This window comes from Zootoca vivipara, chromosome 14 (assembly GCF_965207765.1).
Source record: "Zootoca vivipara chromosome 14, rZooViv2.hap1.1, whole genome shotgun sequence".
Classification (NCBI taxonomy): Eukaryota; Metazoa; Chordata; class Lepidosauria; order Squamata; family Lacertidae; genus Zootoca; species Zootoca vivipara.
Genome location: NC_142597.1, coordinates 45,693,301 through 45,715,503, shown reverse-complemented (window position 1 = coordinate 45,715,503; position 22,203 = coordinate 45,693,301). Strand labels below are relative to the sequence as shown.

Here is a 22,203-nt window from a genome sequence, read left to right as displayed (position 1 = left end):
AAAATTGTATACCTCCTTTCATCCCAAAATCTCAGGGCAGGCCACAAAATAAAAATACAGCCGTACCTTGGTTTCCAAACAGCTCAGTTCTCAAAAACATTTTGGCTCCCAGACGCCACAAACCCGGAAGTGAGTGTTCCGGTTTGCAAACTAATTTTGGAAGCCGAATATCCGATGGGGCTTCCGATTGGCTGCCGGAGCTTCCTGCAGCCAATCGGAAGCCGTGCTTTGGTTTTCAATCGTTTTGGAAGTCGGACCCGATTCCGTTCGACTGCCAAGGTACGACTGTACTGTACAGGTAAAAGCACAAGTAAATAGTTAAAACAGAGACAAACTATAACGCCCCCCCCTCCCTTGATGCCCCTACTCCCAAGGTCCCGGGTGAGCAGGGAATTGCTGCCCCCCTCCTGCCTCCCCCTCCCCCCTCCCCAAAGGTGGGCGGTGGTACCTCCAGGGAACGGATGCTGCTCCGATAGGTGAGGGAGAGGCTGGAGAGGTCGGCCAGGGGGCTGGGGATGGAAGGGGCTTTGCAACAGGGCTGCATCTTCTCCGTGATGCTCTTCACCAAGGCCAGCGCCACCCCCTGGACGCTGATGGTACAGCTTTCGGCACTGCCCAGCATGGTCAGCGTGTCCAGCCTGGCCTCTGTGGCCCCTGTGGGGGGGGAGGGGGGAGAGAAGGGAGAGAAGGAGTGGGTCGGAGGGAGAATGGATGGCACGCCAGCCAAGGTCCATTTATTTATTCATGATACGAATATCTCATTGTATTATTAGGAATAATATTAATAACCACCTGTCCTTCAAGCCATCCACGCAATGTTAAAAACAGTTGCAAACAACTCACAATCAGTTTCATTTGTTTCGTGAAAAGAGAGATCTGGGGGCTGCACTTTGCTTTGCGTGCTGGGAACTGTAGTTCCACAAAGGGCGAATTACAGTTCCCGTGATTCTTTCTGGGGGAGTGGATGCTCTACATTTATCTTATTTATTTATTTCATAATTTACAGACCTCTTGATTGTAATCAAACAGACAAACAAACCTCAAAGCAGTTTACAAAAAGAATAATAAAAAAATAAAATCATTCAAGAGTGATTAAAATCAGCTAAAAAGCAGATTAAAAGACAGGTTGCTTTCTATATAGCCTGGAGAAGCTTTGCAAAGGTGCCTGCCTGGTGTCAAGAGGCAGGGAGTTCCAAAGGAGGGAATGACTGGAAGTGATCTCTCCCTCTCTTGTAACGCTAGAACTCAGACGTCCAGTGAAGATGAATATTGGAAAGAAACAGGACAGATAAAAGGAAGTCCTTCTTCAGCTGCACTGAGTTAAAATTTGGAACTCACTCACTCGTGATCCTCAAGAACGGTGCCCCAATGGGTCACGGAGACCCACCTCCAGGTTCCCCCTGGTACCTTGGGGGCAGAGACAGCCTCCGCTGCCCCCCAAGGCTCTTCTCCCACCCCCACCCCCAGCACTCACCAGCCAGGCTGGACAGAGTGAAGAGGTTGACGTCCTCCACCTTCAGGTCAACCTTCCAGAGGACCCCCAGCTCCTCCCCAACGGAAAGAGCCTCCTCCTCCTCCTCTGGGCATCCCAGCAGGGTCTCCTCCATCCTCTGGGGGCGCCAGAGGGACAGCACCCTGGAGAGGCACTCGGAGCAGGTTTCCGAAGACTCCACCTGCAGTCCGCGGAGGGTGCAGTCCAGGAAGAGGGTGTCAGCGTGGGTGCTGGAGGTGCCCAGGGGCTGGTTGTAGCTGCCCTGCGGAAGAGACCAGAAATGAGTCACTGGGACATGATGATCCCAGGCAGCGGCCATGAGGACTAGCATCTCGGTTTCGTTTTTTGGGGTAGATCATGAGGTCCAGAATCTTATTTTCTCTTCAGGAAAGGGTGGCGGCTCAGGGCAGAGCACCTGCTCTGCATGCAGAAGGGTCCCGGGTTCAATTCCCCCAACGGCTGGGAAAATCCACCGCCTGCAGCCCTGGAGAGCTGCTGCCAGTCAGTGTAGACAATACTGAACTGGCCTGACTCCTGCATTCCCCCCTACAGCTTTTGCTTCGCAGGGGGAAATCAAAGCTATGCTCTCTCTGAATATTCACGGAGGTGGCAACTTGGATTGGCACCTTCACTTTTCTCTCTTCTCCCCCCTCCCCAAAAAAACCCCCTCCCTTTGTTCTCAGCTCTTTTGCCCCACACAAAAACGGGACAGAAGATGCAAGACTCTCTGTGCCCTGGGATGGAGCAGGGATGGGAAGGCCTGCAGGAAAAATGGGGTGGGGCAGCCCTGGGGTGCAAGGGTGGGGGGTTGGCGCCCAAGCCGGACACTGCCAGCAACCTCCCAGAATCTGTGCTGAGCCCCTTCCCCCACCCACCCACCCCCTCCCTGCCCCAAGCCCCGCCCCCTCATTCACTTGCAGATTGAAGCAGTCAAGGATGAGAGCCTCTCCCCAGACGTGCATGTTGGGCGGGTGGGGGGCGCGCTGGATGTGGGAGTCAGCCCCCACGCGCCAGCAGAGGTGGTCAACTGCCAGGACGGCTCGCTGGTGGACACTCTGCGGACGCAGGTGCTGGTAATCTAGAAGGCAGAGGGAGAGAGAGAGAGAGAGAGAGAGAGAGGAGGAGGAGGAGGAAGGGAGGGAACTTGTCCACAAACTCTGCTGGGAAAATTCCCCAACTTTTTCTCCCCAAAGCTGCAGGAAATTGCTGGTCCTTGCGGACCCCTTAAACTAGGCATCCCCAAACTTCGGCCCTCCAGATGTTTTGGACTACAATTCCCATCATCTCTAACCACTGGTCCTGTTAGCTAGGGATCATGGGAGTTGTAGGCCAAAACATCTGGAGGGCCAAAGTTTGGGGATGCCTGCCTTAAACAACAGCTCCCAAAGTGGGTGGAACCATGGGTTTACTTGGGGGGCATGCGAAGAGGCAACGGGGGGGGCAGGGGGGGCAGGCTGCAGGTGTCAATAACCACCCAACTTTGAAAACTGGCATCACTCGATCAGGTTATTGATCGATTTGTTGCATTTCTTTCCCACCTTTTTTCTCCAAGGAGTTCAAGGTGGCGCGCATGGGTCCCTCCCCCCCCCCATTTAATCCCTCATAACAACCCTGCGAGATAGGTCAGGCCAAAAGTGAATGACTCTCCCAAGGTCACACCCTGGGAGAGCTCCATGGCCAAGTGGAAGGATCCGAACCCTGGTCTCTCGCAGGTCCTAGACCAGGCATCCCCAAACTTCGGCCCTCCAGATGTTTTGGACTACAATTCCCACCATCCCTGACCACTGGTCCTCTTAGCTAGGGATCATGGGAGTTGTAGGCCAAAACATCTGGAGGGCCGCAGTTTGAGGATGCCTGTCCTAGACCGATGCTCCAAAAACTGCTGCACCCTGGCTCTTAATTAAAATAAACGGTTTTAATTTGTTTTGGAATCAATGCACAATTAATTGCGACTGTTCTGAATTTTATTGCGTTATCATCTCAGGCTCCAGAGCAGCCAACAGATGTGCTGTTTTGAACGAAAAAGAAGCAAGTCCTTTCACGCAGATTAAAACTCTTAAAAGAATTGCCATTAAAAACATCTGAGATTGAGAACTTTTGAACAACTGTTTTAATGCTTTATATCAGGCATCCCCAAACTGTGGCCCTGCAGATGTTTTGGCCTACAACTCCCATGATCCCTAGCTAACAGGACCAGTGGTCGGGGAAGATGGGGATTGTAGTCCAAAACATCTGGAGGGCCACAGTTTGGGGATGCCTGCTTTATATCTAAGCATGCCAGTTTTCTAAATTTATAGTATTATTTTTGAAAACAATTTCTATCTATCTATCATTGCAAAGGGACGATGCCAGTTTGATTGTTTTTTTAAAAAAGAGGCCAATCCCCAGTGAATTGCAGGGGGGTTGGGCTAGATGACCCTTGAGGGCCCCTTTCAATGATTCTACGTTTCTACCTGGCACTGCTACTACTACTAGTAGTAGTAAAGGTAAAGCGGCCCCTGACCATCAGGTCCAGTCGTGTTCGACTCTGGGGTTGCGCTGTTCATCTCGCTCTATAGGCCGAGGGAGCCAGCGTTTGTCCGCAGACAGCTTCCGGGTCATGTGGCCAGCATGACAAAGCTGCTTCTGGCGAACCAGAGCAGCGCACGGAAACGCCGTTTGCCTTCCCGCCGGAGCGGTCCCTATTTATCTACTTGCACTTTGATGTGCTTTTGAACTGCAGGAGCTGGGACTGAACAACGGGAGCTCACCCCGTCGCAGGGATTCGAACCACCGACCTTCTGATCAGCAAGCCCTAGACTCTGTAGTAGTTGTTTATTAAATTTGCATAACACCCTACACCCGCAGGTCTCAGGGCGGTTTGCAGGATCAAATCACAATACAAAAAACACAAAAGACCCCCTCCTTACCTAGGGAGACAGAGTTCAGGCCCAAGGCAAAGGGCGGAGTGTCTCCCAGCTGCACGGAGACGTTGACGTTGGAGACCGAGGCACTGAGGATGATGGTGGCCAGGATGTGCGGCATCCTTAAACGGGGGAGAAATGGGTGTCATTCTGCACTGGATCTGCATCCCCACCAGAGATGCCACCTTTGAGGAGGGGGGGTGGGATGGACCCAAGGCTCCTCTGGCGGCTCTGCTGCAGCAGGCCAGCTCCATCAGGCCTCCTCCTCTCCCCCCAACTGTCGCTTGGGGGCCGCCATGGTGAGAAAGGCAGGAAGCACTCCATCAGCTCTGATGAAATAGCGGAGGGTTGGGCTAGATGACCCTTGCGGCTCCCTTCCAACTCTGCAATTCCGCAATTCTATGAAAGCCCAGCTCCTTCAAGCACCCCCTGCCCCCTGAACTGTGCCACCTTGTCATGATAAAAAAAACCTGGTGCCTGAGCCTGCTTCTTTCCTCTACCCTCCTCGGCCCTTTTCCCTCATGTGTCGTGTATTTTATCTCACAAGCCTGCAGGCGGGGAGTGCCTTGCTTTATGTGGCTGAATGCAAACCACTCTGGAAGACTTCTCAGCTGAAGAGAGGGTGCAAATATTCAGAACCCTGCCATGTGGATAGCGGAGCAAGCTTGTTCTCTGCTGCTCCGGAGGGGAGGACCAATGGATTGAAATGACAAGAAAGGAGATTCCAACCAAATTTAGGAAGAACTTTCTGACGCCGAGCGCCATTCGCTCATGGAATGGACTCCGTCGGAAGGTGGTGGGCTCTCCTTCGCTTTAAACAGAGGCCAGTTGGCCATCTGTCAGGAATTCTTGGGCTGCAATTCCTGCGTGGCAGCGGGTTGGGCTAGATGACCCCCTGGTTCCCCATTCCAACACAACAATTCAAATAAATCTTATTTTGTGAACTGCACTGAGACCTGAGGGGTATAGGGTGGCATACACATTTAATAATGACAATTGCCATCATAAATACGCGGCAGGGCTTTGGGTGCTGAGGGAGGGGGGCATCGGGGAGGGGAGGAAGAGACCCTGACCTCCTGTTGCTGTTCCTGGCGGGGGCCGGGGGCCCCTCCTCTCTCCGCGCCCGAGCCAGCATGCTGAGCCAGTGGGAGAACTCCTGGTGGCGGTAGTGGACAATGCAGGTGTTGAGCACCACGGCGACCGAGATGTCGATGGCCATGACCTGCAGGTGGGTGAGAGAGGAGGAGGGCCACTGGCAGTGTGCGGCTGCGGCGGCCAGGCCTGCGTTGCAGGGGGGTTGGGCTAGATGACCCTTGGGGGTCCCATCCAACTACTTGCCTGCAAGTTGGCTTTCAGCAGGCTGAGGCAGACGATCCGCTGGCGGCTCTGAGAGAGCAGGAGCCCATCTGCGGGGGGAGCAGAAAAGAAGAAGGGGCTTCGTCGGGGTTGTGGGTGCCGGAGTCTCTCTCCCCCCCCCCCGTGCTCGGATTTACGTTGCTCGTCCAGAGAGCGGGGGCCACATTCCACTACGAGGGGCCAGGTGCAAAGGGGGGCAGGGCAAGGGATGATAGTTCACCGCTTCCTGAGGTTGGCTGGTCTCCTCCTTCGAGGAAACTCCGAAGTAGGGAGGACATTCAATGTATAAAATAAATGAATGAAAACAAAGGGCCAAGCTGGATCCAGACACATCAAAGAAGCGTTTCAGCTAAACGCGTTGCAAGCTTCGTATGAGAAATCAGGTTAGCAAAAACAGAACTCCACAGCGCCACCTGCTGTCACAGTGTTAGAATGCTTAAACAGCACACATACAGTTGTACCTCTGTTCCCGTAACCCTCTGGTTACGTAAACTTCGGGATGCGTGCGCGGCAAACCCAGAGGTTTTACCGGGTTTTCCTGTGCGCGCATGCGCAGAAGCGGTCCTCAGGTTGCGGAAACCTCAGGATCCGACCAGACCTCCAGAACGGATCCCGTCCGCAACTGGAGGTACCACTGTACTGTCAAGCGCCTTTTCTTTGCCAGTGTAGCTGAGTCCCCAGTGAGCGGAGTGGCCTAGGGAGAGGGGGTGTGGCTAAAGAGGAGGCGTGTCCTGAGGAGAGGGCGCGGCTAGGGAGAGGGTGTGGCTTGGGAAGAGGGTGTGGCTAAGGAGGAGGCGTAGCCTAGGAAGTGTCATGAGGGCTGGAGAGAGAGGCTCTAAGTCAGGGGTCCCCAGACTTACCCGCCTTTGGGCCGGTGGCCGCCGCGCCGATCGAGCGGTGGGCCGGAGGGCGGGGGAGTGTGCGCACAGTGGGCTGGAGGGTGGGGGAGTGCGCGCCAGTGCGCATGCGCAAACCCATTTACTGGCGCGGTGGCGCGCTTCCAGGCCGGAAAAATCGTCAAAAATTGTTTGTGCGCATGCATATGGGCCTCCCCCGACCCGGAAATGCACCGGAAATGACCTCTTCTGGGTCGGGAGAGGCCCATACGCATGCGCAGAAACGATTTTCGGCGTTTTTTTCAGATCTGGGAGTGCGCTGCTGCGCAGCGCGCCGCAAGAGCAGGCGGCGGGCGGCGGCGCAGGCCGGATTGGGAGGCCAATTGGGCCGCATCTGGCCCGTGGGCCGTAGTCTGGGGACCCCTGCTCTAAGTGCACACCATGTGCCCCACTGTTCCTCTGCCCTCCTCTAACTACTTTCCTCCGAGCACTTGCCTTCCAGAGCGAGTTCAATGCTCATCTGGGGCAGGTCGCAGGTGGGCGTGAAGCTGCGGAGAGGGATCTGCTCCCCGTCACACTGGTACGCAAACTGCAGCAGCTTCAGGGTCCAGGTGAGATGCCTGCAATGGAGACGACAAAGGGAACAATATACCAAGTGGGACTCTCTGCCCATCTAGCTCAGTGGTGCCTACTTTGACCGGCAGCAGTTCCGCCAGGACTCCAGGAAGGGGGCCTCTCTCCCAGCCCCACCTGCAGAAGCCAGGATTGAGCCCAGGACCTTCTGAGCTAAGCTGAAAGCAAGATTCCCTTCTTTGTGGCTTTGAATTAAAGGTTTTGCATCCAGGAAGAGGGGCTCCCCGAAACCCCCCACTCCCCGTTACCTCTTCTGGCTGTTCATAGAGAGCACCAGGCTGGTGTTCTGCAGCTCCACCTTCACCCGGCAGGGCACGTATTTCAGGCTAGCCAGGCTCAGCATCGAGGGCCGCAGCTCAACGGCCGTGGCGGGGTCTGGAAGGAGGGGAAGGAGCCATGCGTCAGAGGCCCATGGGCCTCTCGAACCCAAGACACTTGCTCGAGGGTGAGGAACGGAGGAGAGCCAGATCCCTCTCCCAGCTCCCTCCCTCTCTCTCATGCACTTGCCGGTTTCAGGGTAGAGAACTATAGACCCTTTATCCTGTGCCAAACCCCCTCCCCACCCCCCTCCTGGTTCCTTCAACCATCACACCATTCCTTCAGAGGCGACCCGCTGAAAACAGAAGCAGCAAACCAAGGGGTTGGGGGTCAGGAGACCACCAGGAGCCCTTTCCAACGGCAGGGCAAGAGAGTATACTTCACTCAACTAGGAGAAGCGGGGCGATCGCCTCAGGTGAGCAGGCGAATTGCAAATTGTGCCTGAGCTCTGGGAATCCAAAGAGGAGGAGGAAGGAGGAGCCCACCCTCAGCCCTTTGATGTCGTCATCCCCCCCCCAAAAAAAACCACCCCTGGGAGCCCAGAGTTCTTGACCTGCTGCATCTCCGCCTCTGACGCGCTGCAGCAGCTCGCTGTGGAAGAGGCCCTCGTGCAGCTCAGCATGCAGGCTCCAGACGCCGACCTCCAGGCCACGGAGCTGCCACTTGCTCAGCCGCAGGTCCAGGGAGACGGTGAGGGCCAGCGACAGTTCGGCCAGGCAGGCGTCGGCCTGCAGGGGAGAGGGAGGAGGAGGAGGAGGAGGAATCCGCCACGGGCAAGATGCATTGTTAGGGCTGGGCGACATATCAATGTATTGACCCAAGCCGATTTGAAATCCATAGCACGGTATCGGTTTCATAATTTTGGACCTGGCAATACATCGCGACTCAGGATGGGTGTTGTTGAGACAAGTCAGCCTGGAAACTTGGAGAGCTCTAATCTGTTTTCAAAAGGTTCTTTAATGGCAGAAAGTGAGGAGGAATTATAGAACCTTTTAATGAGGGTGAAAGAGGAGAGCGCAAAATATGGTCTGAAGCCCAACATCAAAAAAACCAAGATCATGGCCACTGGTCCCATCACCTCCTGGCAAATAGAAGGGGAAGAAATGGAGGCAGTGAGAGATTTTGCTTTCTTGGGCTCCTTGATCACTGCAGATGGTGACAGCAGTCACGAAATTAAAAGACGCCTGCTTCTTGGGAGAAAAGCAATGACAAACCTAGACAGCATCTTAAAAAGCAGAGACATCACCTTGCCGACAAAGGTCCGTATAGTTAAAGCTATGGTTTTCCCAGTAGTGATGCATGGAAGTGAGAGCTGGACCATAAAGAAGGCTGATCGCTGAAGAATTGATGCTTTTGAATTATGGTGCTGGAGGAGACTCTTGAGAGTCCCATGGACTGCAAGAAGATCAAACCTATCCATTCTTAAGGAAATCAGCCCTGAGTGCTCCCTGGAAGGACAGATCCTGAAGCTGAGGCTCCAATACTTTGGCCACCTCATGAGAAGAGAAGAATCCCTGGAAAAGACCCTGATGTTGGGAAAGATGGAGGGCACTAGGAGAAGGGGATGACAGAGGACGAGATGGTTGGACAGTGTTCTTGAAGCTACGAACATGAGTTTGTCCAAACTGCGGGAGGCAGTGCAAGACAGGAGTGCCTGGTGTGCTCTGGTCCATGGGGTCACGAAGAGTCGGACACGACTAAACGACTAAACAACAACAAGCACATGCAATGGCTCAGGCAGACACAGGGGAAATGAATGACCCTCCAAAAATATTGTTGGCCGTTTTCTTGAAAACAAGTGGTATGCATCCACTGCGGGAGGCAGTGCAAGACAGGAGTGCCTGGCATGCTATGGTCTATGGGGTCATGAAGAGTCGGACACGACTAAACGACTAAACAACAACAATCTGTTTTTAGTCCATTGCTATTTTAACTTTTGGAAAGTCTTAGGTTTTTTTTTTTTTCCTTTTACTTATTGACTTACTTTTTATTTTATTTTTGCAAACCGTTTTGAGTGCTGTATATCAGGGGTGCCCAACTCCCAAGAGACTGTGATCTACTCACAGAGATAAAAACTGTCAGTGATCTACCCCCCCCCCCTTTTAGGAAGCAGGAAGGCCTATTTTTGGGGGGTTGGGGTCAAATTTGTTGAGTTTTTTCAGGGAGAAGGTAAAATGTTGAGCTTTTTTTAGGGGAGCCACAGTTGTTCAACTTCTTTGGGGGGAGCCAGTGATCTACCAGTGATCTACCGCAGACGTCCAGAGATCTACTGGTAGATCACGATCTACCTGTTGGACGTGCCTGCTGTATATGAATCAATAAAGCTTGAATTTTGAGTGCTGTATATGAATCAACAAAGCATGCAGATCTGAGAAAGGCAGGAGCCCTTGGGGCGAGGGAAGGTTGCAGCTGCTAGTGATTGGTCAGAAGTCGGGCATTCAGCATCCTTGATCCTAGACTGTGGGACATGCAGAGATGCAACAGGCACCCTCTCACTTTCAACTTCCGGGCATCTCTAGACGACACAGACCTATGCAGTTACTTCTAATTATGCTTTTAAAGAAAATTGCTTTCTTTTATATCTTAGTCTTTGTCCATGGAGTTTTGGTGCTGGAGGAGACTCTTGAGAGTCCCATGGACTGCTAGAAGATCAAACCTATCCATTCTGAAGGAAATCAGCCCTGAGTGCTCCCTGGAAGGACAGATCGTGAAGCTGAGGCTCCAATACTTTGGCCACCTCATGAGAAGAGAAGAATCCTTGGAAAAGACCCTGATGTTGGGAAAGATGGAGGGCACAAGGAGAAGGGGAACGACAGAGGACAAGATGGTTGGACAGTGTTCTCGAAGCTACGAACATGAGCTTGACCAAACTGCGGGAGGCAGTGGAAGACAGGAGTGCCTGGCGTGCTCTGGTCCATGGGGTCACAAAGAGTCGGACACGACTAAACGACTAAACAACAACAATATCTTAGTGCTGGATGCCGCTGTGTCTTATCCTACAGATTGGCAGTCCGGAAACACTTTTGCAAATAAATTGACAGAAGCAAGCCCCCAACACCAGGTGTTTCTCTCAACTCCCCCCCCCACGCCTTACCTGTCGGCTGCTTTTCAGGACTTTGCTGTTCACCTGGGAGAAGGTCACCTCACAGGCCATGCTGGGGGAGGCAAAAGGTGGGGGGGGGCAAGAGCAATCCAACTCTCCGTGATCAAAGAACAAAGAAAAACACTGCAATGACCCCCACCCACAACTGAGAGATTTGTTTTTTAAGAAACAGTACAGCCGTAAGAAGAGCTTAGCTGCTGGATCAGGCCAGTGGCCTGTCTAGTCCAGTCTCCCCTTCTCACAATGGCTAGGAATCTAGGTAGACTGCCTCTGGACCTGGAGGCTACATAAGAACTGAAGAAGAGCCTGCTGGATTAGGCCAGTGGCCCATGAAGTCCAGCTTCCTATTCTCACAGGGAACAACCAGGTGCTCTTAATCCGAATCCCCCCCAAGCAGGATCTGAGCACGACAGTGCTCTCCAGTTGTTCCCCACTGCTTGGTTTTGGGAGGTAGACTGTCCCTGGCCATGGAGGTTCTGTTGTACCAACAGACCTCGATAAGAGGAGCTGGATCTGGAGACCCCGGGAAATGAACCCAGAACCTCTCGCACGTTAAGTCAGGGGCTCTGTCCTGAGCCGCGGACCCTTTCCCACAAGGCAGGGCTACGGGCGGCCCAAACCACCCCCCTAGACTCACCGTCTCCCGTCGCCGTCCAGCAGGACCTGCGTCCTGGTCACCTGCACATGCCACAGGGACTCGGAGGCCGCCGCATGCAGGACCATGATGTTGACCGCTTCCACGTGGACAGAGCAGAGCTGGGGGGGGCGCAGAGGGGGGGCGTGTCTGTGAGGAGGCCTAGAGGTCCAGACCCACCCACCCAGGCTCCCTGCCAGGGTGGATTTGATTTAAATCAAACTGAATCACGATTCAAATCACTAGTCAGTAAGGCTTGATTTAAATCATAGTTTTCCACATAAAGACTAATTCTTGCTGGTATAACTTTAATATGCCAGTAGATGAAGATTTTTAGAATAACAATTTTTCATATTAGTTTTTTATCCCCAGTTTAATAGGTTAATCATTCATATTTGGACAACTTTACTGTTGTACTTAGGAAGGAGAAAAATAACCATTACCTTAATAATAACAGTTTAAATAGATTTATTCAACTGAAACAATAACATCACAGCATATGTTATTTGCTTAAACAAACATCCATGTTTGTTAACTAGTTTGGCTAAACAAAAACAAAATACTGTATATATATATATTAAGAAACTTAGACTGTCAGCCCAGCCTACACATGAAAAACTTAAATACTGTCCACTCCAAACAATCAGAAAAATATTGTTTCTATTCTATTCACTGAACTTCTTGAAACTTAGCACTAAAGGGGTTGATTCTGTATTCATAGGTTTGTAGAACAATAGGATTAAGGTCTTTTTCTCAACTCTGTTCATGTTATAACATTTTTGCTGTGAAGAAGAGGCATGTGATCTCTGTTGAGTCAAATTCAGTTTTGAGAACTGCAAAAGTAAACCAAGCACCTGTGATAATATCTTGTAGGCAGAGAAACTGCCCAATAATCTTACAAAAACCTCTGGAAGAGCAGGACATTGTGAACGGATTAATGGAATTTATTTACCCCCAAAATAAAACATATACAACCTTATTCTACATAATTAAAAACTAATCTTTATTTCATGATGGAATAACCTTTGGATGGTAATATATTTTCCTCAAAAAACATTTTATTTAAAAAAATCCGATTTTTTTGATTATTATTTTTTAAAATCATTGATTTTTATCCACCCTGCTCCCTGCCCAGACCTGAGCCCCTCTCACCTGGCTGAGGAGCCGCAGCAGCGAGGGTCCAAGGGAGAGCACCCTGCCTTGCTCAACCTCGCCATCTGCTGGGGGCTCCGGGGATGGCAGCCTGGGCGCCTTCTGCAGGTCCATGCGGACGCGCACCTCTCCGAAGCAGAGTGCCAGGTAGCGCCTGCAAAAGGAAGGGGGGGGGGCGAGAAAGGGGTCAGGAGCAGGGGGTGCAACCGCCTTCCCCCTGCCAACCCCCCAACCGAGGGACAGGATTCCAATGCAAGCAGAGCTAGCCCAGTTCAGTGTCGAGGCTCAAAGAGGAATTTTTAAAGTGTCTAAAAAGCAGTTTGGGGATTTGTAGGAAACTGACTTCTCCTCCGACATTTGGGTCTGTTTGGCTCAGCACTGTCTGCACTGACTGGCAGGAATGGCTCTCCAAAGGGTCCTTCCCTGTCCCTCTTGGAGATGCCGTCAGGGATTCAGCCTGGGGCAGCTCCTCCTCTGAGACTGAAAACAAGAATCTGCAGATCATAGAATCCTAGAGTTGGAAGAGACCACAAGGGCCATCCAGTCCAACCCCCTGCCAAGCAGGAAACACCATCAAAGCATTCTTGACATATGCCTGTCAAGCCTCCGCTTAAAGACCTTCAAAGAAGGAGACTCCACCACACTCCTTGGCAGCAAATTCCACTGCCGAAGAGCTCTTACTGTCAGGAAGTTCTTCCTAATGTTTAGGTGGAATCTTCTTTCTTGAAGTTTGAATCCATTGCTCCGTGTCCGCTTCTCTGGAGCAGCAGACAACAATCTTTCTCCCTCCTCCATATGACATCCTTTCATATATTTGAACATGGCTATCATATCACCCCTTAACCTTCTCTTCTCCAGGCTAAACATACCCAGCTCCCTAAGCTGTTCCTCATAAGGCATCGTTTCCAGGCCTTTGACCATTTTGGTTGCCCTCTTCTGGACACGTTCCAGCTTGTCAGTATCCTTCTTGAACTGTGGTGCCCAGAACTGGACACAGTACTCCAGATGAGGTCTGACCATTTGTAGGAAACTGACCTCTCCTCCGACATTTGGGTCTGTTTGGCTCAGCGCTGTCCGCACTGACTGGCAGCAACGGCTCTCCAAAGGGTCCTTCCCTGTCCCTCTTGGAGATGCCATTAGGGATTCAGCCTGGGGCCTCCTCCCAGCAAGCTGCAGCTCCTCCTCTGAGACTGAAAACAGGATTCTAGTCCTCGTGGTTCTCGAGGAAGGGTGGCTTTAAGCAGGGGCACCGGATGCTGCCTTACACTGAATCAGGCCATTGGTCCATCTAGCTCTGTATTGTCTACACTGACTGGCAGCAGCAGCCAGTAGGAAAAGCAGCCAATGGACAGGGCATTGGGAGTTGTAGTTCACCAGTGTCTGGAGGCCCCCAGCCTCCTTTCTGTTGCAGGATGATAATAATAATAATAATAATAATAATAATAATAATAATAATAATTTTTATTTATACCCCGCCCTTCCCAGTCAAGACCGGGCTCAGGGCGGCTAACAACAAATAATATCAACACAAATATAAAAGAAACAATTCAGTTAAAACAACAGAATAATACAATGTTAAAATTCAATTTTAAAATTAAAAATCTACGAATAAGATAAAACCATTATGAAACAAAACCTTAGGGGAGGGTAACCGTGGGGTCAGACTGCGTCAGTCCGAAGGCCAAACGAAACAGCTCTGTCTTGCAGGCCCTACGAAAAGATGACAAATCCCGCAGGGCCCTAGTCTCCTGAGAGAGAGCGTTCCACCAGGTCGGGGCCAGTACTGAGAAGGCCCTGGTCCTGGTCGAGGCCAGCCTAGCCACCTTGTGACTCGGGATCTCCAATATGTTATTATTTGTGGACCTTAATGTCCTCTGTGGGTCATACCGGGAGAGGCGGTCCCATAGGTTACGAGGGTCCTAAGCCGCATAAGGCTTTAAAGGTCAAAACCAGCACCTTGAACCTGATCCTGTACTCCACCGGGAGCCAGTGCAGTTGGTAAAGCACTGGATGAATATGATCCCGCGGCCGGGACCCCGTAAGGAGCCTCGCCGCGGCATTCTGCACCCGCTGGAGTTTCTGGGTCAGTTTCAAGGGCAGCCCTGCGTAGAGCGAGTTACAATAATCAAGCCTGGAGGTGACCGTCGCATGGATCACTGTGGCCAGATCAGGGCGAGAGAGGTAGGGGACCAACTGCTTAATGCGGCGGAGATGGAAAAATGCCACCTTGGCTGTGGTTGCAACCTGTGCCTCCATGGAAAGGGAGGCATCCAAGGTTACCCCCAAGCTCTTGACAGAAGGGGCTGACACTAATTGGGCCCCAGCGAAAGATGGAAGTTGGCCCCCCCGCCCCATGTCATCCCGACCCAGCCAGAGGACCTCTGTCTTCGAAGGATTTAGCTTCAGCCGAATCCCACGTAGCCATCCAGCCACAGCTTCCAGGCACTTGGTCAATGTGTCCGGGGCCGAGGCAGGACGGCCATCCATCAACAGATAAATCTGGGTGTCATCAGCATATTGATGACAACCCAGCCCAAAACTCCGGACAATCTGGGCAAGGGGGCGCATGAAGATATTAAAAAGCATTGGGGAAAGGATTGCACCTTGCGGGACTCCACACACCAAGGAGTGCCGCGGTGACAACCCCCTCCCTAGCGCCACCCTCTGTCCCCGACCTGATGGTTACAAGCATCCCCACCAAACCCTGTTCCCCAGCCCTAGCTGGAAATGCTATGAGTCAGCCGAGGTTATTCTTAATTTTTTGATTTATATATTGCCTTTAAGCAGAAGATCCCACAGCAATGTAAAACAGAAAGAACATAATTCATGTTACGAGGGGCTGAGTGTGTTCTGGGGCCAAGCACAGGTTGTGACACCACGCTTCCTCCCCAAATTTGGCCCATAATCCACCAGGGTTCAATATCCGCCCGCCCTGCAGGGCTCCATGCCAGACGAGTGGATGTAGAGAACATTCACTGAAGCATCGACCGGTGGGGAAACTACAAAGCAGTAGAGGCAGTGTGGTGTAGTGGTTGGAGTAGTGGCCTAGGACCTGGGAGACCCGGATTCAAATCTCTCACTTGGCCATAGAGCTCGCGGCTCTCCCTCTGAGCCTAACCCGTCTCACAGGGTTGTTGTGGGGATTCAATGACTAGGACCCGGGAGAGACCAGGGTTCAAATCCTCCCTGAGCAAATGAAGCTCACTGGTTGACCTTAAGCCCAGTTGCTTCCTCTCAGCCTAGCCTACCTCACAGGGTTGTTGTGAGGGTGAAATGGGGAGGGCGAGGACCACGCTCGCCACCTTGAGATCGTTTGGGCAAAGGTGGAATAGGAATGCAATAAATGAATAAATACTCACGGGACATCCTGGTTCAGGAGCTTGCTGGAGATCCAGACGCGGTCAATTTCCTAAAACGGCACAGCCAAGAGACACCCGTGATGGCTGCATGTGCATCCCTGCTCCCAAACCTCTCCTCCCAGGTACGCACCCTCTGCCCCATAGATTCAGTGTGGCACACCCACCGCTATTCCCCCGCCCCCAGCGACAAGGTTCAAGGGGCAGCACCATCTTAGTAGGGCCGGAGCAGGGGGGAAATCACACCAAAGCCAAAGCCGCCTCTTGCATGTGGCTCGCCTCCTATAGGGGCAAGACTCGCCACAGGTGAGCAGGGAAGTTTGCAAGACTCGCCAGACCAGGGTCGGTGTACAAGACACACACTTACTCTCACACCCACCCACCCCGATACCTACCACTGTCTGTTGCTCCTCCTGGAACTTCAGGCTGAGGTTCTGGATCCAAAAGAACCCAAAAGAGCCCACCTTCAGCTCTGCCTGCAGCCGCCGGCGACACCAGTTGGTGACCAGGATGTACAGGAGCCACCTAAGGGAACGTCGGGATTCGAATCAGTGGCTGCCCATGCAAAATGCAGTCTTCCCTACGGTATAGTTCAGCGGTGGGGAAATTCTACCCTGGGAATCAAATGTGTGACTACAAGAAAGAAGATTCCACCTAAACTTTAGGAAGAACTTCCTGACAGTAAGAGCTGTTCGGCAGTGGGATTTGCTGCCAAGGAGTGTGGTGGAGTCTCCTTCTTTGGAGGTCTTTAAGCAGAGGCTTGACAGGCATATGTCAAGAATGCTTTGATGGTGTTTCCTGCTTGGCAGGGGGTTGGACTGGATGGCCCTTGTGATCTCTTCCAACTCTAGGATTCTATGATTCTACGACTGTAAGGACAGAAGAAGCAGGAAATCTCCCCTCCTGCGGTTTCCAGAAACTGGTATTCAGAAGCAGAGCCCTCTTCTCTTCCATGGATTTGTCTAATCCTCTTCTGAAGCCATCCAAGTTGGCGGCCCTCACTGGCTCCTGTTGCAGGGAGTCCCACCGTTTAACTCTGCCCTGCGCAAAGAAGGGCTTTCTTTTATCTGCGCTGAACCTCCCAACAAGCAGCAGAGGAAGGCAGCCAAGGTGTCTGGAAGCCAAGATGTAGCAGACTGAGCAGGCTAAGCGCCAAATAACAAAGTCACGGATCCCACCACTGACTCCCCCTATTAAAGACTGCACCTCACGGTATGCTATTGACAGAAATGTCTTCCATTTAGCACAGGCTATGTGTGTCTTGCGTGAGAGAGAGAAAACTCAGGGATGTGAAGTCTCAGGCGGGAGCTAACCCAACAAGAAAAGTTCCATTTGCAAAAATAAATAAGAAGTTGGGTCAGGAGAGGATTTCTTTCAGGCAGAAATTAATTTATGGCTTATGCCTAAGGCTGAAACACAACAGGCGCAGCTTCTCTCAAAGTTCAGTGACTCAAAATCAGTTGGAAGTTTCCCAAAGAAGGGGTAAGATGCAGGGCCAAATTTAGGTTTGATGGGGCCCTTTATATGCCCAGCTGTCCTTTGACTGCGGAAATGGATAAAAGCCCCCCATCCAAACAATGACTATCATCAGTGCAGGTAAGGGGGGGAAATTAATGTTCATTTTTATCATCTACAATACTGTTTTATACATTTTATAGTACAGTACACGTTGATTATTGCTTTCATTTTATGGATCAATGGTTTTGTTAGATAGCAAAATTCATGTTAAAATTGCTGTCTGTTTTAGGGGCTGCTTTTAAAAGTCTGGAACGGATTAATCCGTTTTGCATTACTGTACTTTCTATGGCAGGGGTCAGCAAACATTTTCAGCAGGGGGCCGGTCTACTGTCCCTCAGACCTTGTGGGGGGCCAGACTATATTTTTTGGGGGGAAACAACTATGAACGAATCCCTATGCCCCACAAATAACCCAGAGATGCATTTTAAATAAAAGGACACATTCTACTCATGTAAAAACACGCTGATTCCCAGACGGTCCGGGGACTGGATTTAGAAGGCAACTGGGCCGCATCCGGCCCCCGGGCCTTAGTTTGGGGAACCTGTTCTATGGGAAAGCGCGCCTTGGTTTCGGAAGGCTTTGGTTTTGGAACGAACTTCCAGAACGGATTAAGTTTGAGAACCCAGGTACCACTGTATATATAGAAATGAGCAATTTTCTATATATTTTAGGGAGCAGGCAGGGCCCATTATTTACATCATAGGAGCCTACACAACACAAAACACTGTTGCTGGATGTAGCTTTTGTTTTTTAACCTTCTATTTTGGATATTTCCATCCAGTTTTTTCCCCCTTTACATATTTCTGGGGCCCTACGCTATAGCTTGTTTCGCTTATACGTAAATCTGGCACTGAGGAGATGTTCCTCTGAGCTTCTGCGCACTCTCATTCCTTTACTTAGTTGTGACAGGTGTCAGTTACAGCGAAATATTTTGCACACAGCAAAATCTCCCTTCACCGCTTCAGACTTTGGCTCCTGAGCGAGGAGCCCTTTCCCTCAGTTGCCCTCTCTTAGCAATGCCCCTCCTGAGACGTTTTATTTGGGATACCAGATCCCAGGCAATCCCCTTGGCCCTTGGGACTGGCTTGGGAGCCTCTTCTTTCCAGAAAAAGATATCTCCTAAGAGAAAGAGTGGCATTATTATTATTATTATTATTATTATTATTATTATTATTATTATGTATTTTTAATCTTTTGTTGGAAGCCGCCCAGGGTGGCTGGGGTAACCCAGTCAGATGGACGGGGTATAAATTTATTATTATTATTATTATTATTATTATTATTATTATTATTATTCATAGAATCATAGACTCATAGAGTTGGAAGAGACCACAAGGGCCATCCAGTCCAACCCCCTGCCAAGCAGGAAACACCATCAAAGCATTCTTGACATATGCCTGTCAAGCCTCTGCTTAAAGACCTCCAAAGAAGGAGACTCCACCACACTCCTTGGCAGCAAATTCCACTGTCGAACAGCTCTTACTGTCATTAATAATACTCTTACTATTAATATTAATATTAATATTAATAATTAATTATTATTAATAATAAATTATTATTATTAATACTTATTATTATTATTATTCCCGCAGTGTCTGCCTCTCCTGCCTCAACCCAAGGCCTGACTGACTCTCTCTTTTATTCTCCCGCCCCAAAGGGCCGGCTCCGCCCCCTCCCGCTGGCTGCCTGTCTCAACAGCCAATCAGAGAGCGGCTCCGGCCCTCTGGTGGAACCCTTAGGGACTGCAGCACCAGACTCGGGCTCTGCTGTCTGTCACACAGATGCCTGATGAGGAACGGTTGAAGGAGCTGGGGATGTTGAGCGTGGAAGAGAGGAGACCCTGAGGAGATAGGAGAGCCGTCTTCAAATATCTCAAAGGTTGTCAAATGGAAGAGCAAGCTTGTTTTCTCCTGCTCCAGAGGGTAGGACTCGAACTGGTGGCTTCAAATTGCAGGAAAGGATATTGCTTGCTTTGGATGTAAACAAATGGGGAAACTAGCCTACTGTCCAAAGGGGGGGAAATGGGCCTTTGTTGCTCCGCCCACTTTTGCTTCTGGCCCCGCCCACCAGTGGCATGCAGCCTTTTTTGCACGTGATTCCTGGAAGGTTGCATACAACTGGATTTGGTTGCTTTTAGGAGACAGGCTGAACAGGTTTTTTTTTAAAGGAAAAAAAATTCTGCAAATGTGTGCCTTCAAACACTATTGACCTTATTTCACACAGTTCCTCATCCCGATCTTCTGAACGCTTCCCAGTAGCTATATTATTTTTTGCTATAACAAATCCACCTCAATTCTCACCAAATGCCACCATTCACTGGCTTTCCACTCTAGCCTGAGATAGCTCATTTGGTTTTAATGAACTGCATCGGTTTTTTTAGATGCATAAGACTGATGAGATATATTTTTACGGACAACAGAAGGAAGGAAACAGCAAACAAAAAAATGTGAGAATTCCACCAAAAAGTTAACTCCAAGATTCTGCATGGCAGGTAGAATTCTGCAAGCTGAATTAAACTCCAACATTTACACCTATTGGTTTATTTTGCACAGAATTTGATTCCGTTTCCTTTCACGTTAGGGAGGTTTCTCCTTCTCCTTCACCACTCCTAACTCAGTCCCATTTCTCAGTAGCCAATAAGGGCTATAAACTTTAATTCCGCACCCAACAATTCTAAATTCTGCACTGGTACAGCGTCACTACCAGAGCAAAATATCTATGCTGCAACAGCTACGCCCCTCATCATTCCCCTCACCTCCTCGTGTCTGTTCCATGTAGGGGGTTGGACTAGATGACCCTCGGGGTCCCTTCCCCGCCCTCATTTAATCCCCACAACAACCCTGTAAGGTAGGTTAAGCCGCGAGGCACTCTAACCACTACACCACACTGGCTTTTGCAAGCACCTTGTAAAAACACCAGGCAGGCCGCACAAATAACCCAGAGATGCATTTTAAATAAAAGCACACATTCCACTCATGCAAAAACACCAGGCAGGCCCCACAAATAACCCAGAGATGCATCTTAAATAAAAGGACACATTCTACTCATGCAAAAACACCAGGCAGGCCCCACAAATAACCCAGAGATGCATTTTAAATAAAAGGACGCATTCTACTCATGCAAAAACACCAGGCAAGCCCCACAAATAACCCAGAGATGCATTTTAAATAAAAGGACACATTCTACTCATGTAAAAACATGCTGATTCCCGGACCGTCCGCGGACCGGATTGAGAAGACGATTGGGCCGCATCCGGCCCCCGGGCCTTAGTTTGCCTACCCATGGGTTAGAGTGTCAGACTAGGACCCCGGGAGAGACCAGGGTTCAAATCCCCCCTTCGGCCATGAAGCTCACTGGGTGTGACCCTGGGGGCCAGGCACTACCTCTCAGCCTAGCCTACCTCGCAGGGTTGTGGTGTAAATTAAACGAGGAGGAGGAGGAGAAGCGTGTGCAGTATCTTGAGTTCGAAAAACGGTGGGGCAGAAATGCAGCAAGACCCTGGAATCAGGGGAGCAGAAGAAACCCCAATAAGAGACGCAAAGCTTCGCAGTGTTGTGGGCACCACGGGGGGGGGGGAGAGGAAGCAATGCCAGCAAGGGAGCAAGGAAGGGAGGGCACCGCCAGCCCTAGTAAAGAAGCAGTGGGCATCTGGGTGGGCAGCGGTCCAGGGACAGGAGACACCAGGGTCTCAGATTTGGGGGAGCGAAGGAGTTGGTGGAGGGTCGGTGGTCGCAAAGTGGGACAGGCAATGCCAGGCAAGGAGGGGAAGGGTGAACGAGAGACTGGCACAGATGCAGAAAAAACAAACAGCACAAGCCACTGGCAACTTTGATGCCACGCACAGTGGGTGTAAGGCAGCCCCGACGTGTAGAGGTGCCCACACCTAACGGGGTGTTTGGGGAGCCCGCGGGCGGTATTTTGGGTGAGGGGGAAGAACAGGTGCTTTGAACCCTGGTCTCTTCTCTCCAGCCCTACCCCACGGAAGCCAGGCATGCCAACCCACCACAGAAGGTCTTCCCCAGTTCCGCCCCTCGCCCTTGGGGGAAGGCAGTGTGGTGTAGTGGTTAGAGCAAGGCCAGAACTTAAGGAAGGGGCTTTCAGAGGCTGGAGCTGGCGGCACTACCTGGAATCTGAGCAGTGCCAGGCTGACGCCCGCAATCTGTGCCATGGCAGATAAAAGTGGCAGCGTTCACCCAGGGTGGTGGGGGACCAGTTGGCATGACGAGGGAGGGAGGGAAGGTGGGCGACACACAGAATATTTGGGGGGGAGGGAGGGGGCTAAGGAAACTGGCAGTGCCCCCTGGCACCCAGAGTCAGCAGAGGTGAAGGACTAGGCCAGGGTGGCATTGCCAGGCCAGCTGCAGAGAGGTGAAGAGGGTGCCCAGGGGGTGCCCAGTTTTCGGGGTTGGGGAGAGCAGGGAAGGCAAATGGGCAGTGCCAGCTGGCAGAGGAGCCGGGTCTCGGGCCTGAATGGGGACGGGGAGGGCGCCCCCTAAAGCGATGCCCCCCCTGCAATCTCCCTCGCTCTCTCCCCCTTACCTCCCCAGGCAGAAGCCGGCCAGGAGCACCAGCAGGACCAGGAGCAAGGCGCCCAGCACCGGGCCCGCCATCGGGGGCGCCTGGGCAGCTCCTTCCAACCGCCCGTCGCCGGCAGCGCCTGGGGAAGGGCCGGCGGGAGCGCGCGGGCAGGGAGGGAGGGCGGGGGAGGCGGAGGTGCGCGCGCGGCCCCGTGCGCTGCAGCCATAGGCCGGGGGCCGGGGGAGGGGCGGGACTAAGGCCTCTCCGGGGAAGCCACGCCCCTGCCTGCCGGCGCGCCAGCCTCCGGGTACGCACAGGGCGCTTCGGCAAAGGGCGGCCGCCAGCGCCGGAGGGAGCTGCCTGCTGGGCAGGGTGGGGGCGCCA

The 22,203-nt window shown here is 51.8% G+C and overlaps 1 protein-coding gene across 1 annotated transcript in view; it reads right to left on the bottom strand.

Annotated features, from left to right (window-relative positions):
* Nucleotides 1-21,926, bottom strand: part of BLTP2 (bridge-like lipid transfer protein family member 2) — a 48,501-nt gene extending 26,575 nt beyond the window's left edge. The window contains exons 1-15 of the mRNA XM_060268627.2: nucleotides 21,841-21,926; nucleotides 16,179-16,308; nucleotides 15,787-15,836; nucleotides 12,428-12,581; nucleotides 11,279-11,397; nucleotides 10,633-10,693; nucleotides 8,092-8,266; nucleotides 7,469-7,595; nucleotides 7,083-7,207; nucleotides 5,734-5,801; nucleotides 5,469-5,617; nucleotides 4,402-4,517; nucleotides 2,407-2,570; nucleotides 1,475-1,754; nucleotides 449-654 (exon numbers count right to left, since the gene is read on the bottom strand). Of these exons, the coding sequence (XP_060124610.2) occupies nucleotides 449-654; nucleotides 1,475-1,754; nucleotides 2,407-2,570; nucleotides 4,402-4,517; nucleotides 5,469-5,617; nucleotides 5,734-5,801; nucleotides 7,083-7,207; nucleotides 7,469-7,595; nucleotides 8,092-8,266; nucleotides 10,633-10,693; nucleotides 11,279-11,397; nucleotides 12,428-12,581; nucleotides 15,787-15,836; nucleotides 16,179-16,308; nucleotides 21,841-21,911 (1,995 nt within the window). The 5' untranslated portion in view covers nucleotides 21,912-21,926. The remainder of the gene's footprint in view (nucleotides 1-448; nucleotides 655-1,474; nucleotides 1,755-2,406; nucleotides 2,571-4,401; nucleotides 4,518-5,468; nucleotides 5,618-5,733; nucleotides 5,802-7,082; nucleotides 7,208-7,468; nucleotides 7,596-8,091; nucleotides 8,267-10,632; nucleotides 10,694-11,278; nucleotides 11,398-12,427; nucleotides 12,582-15,786; nucleotides 15,837-16,178; nucleotides 16,309-21,840) is intronic.
* Between the last annotated feature and the right edge of the window lie 277 nt (nucleotides 21,927-22,203).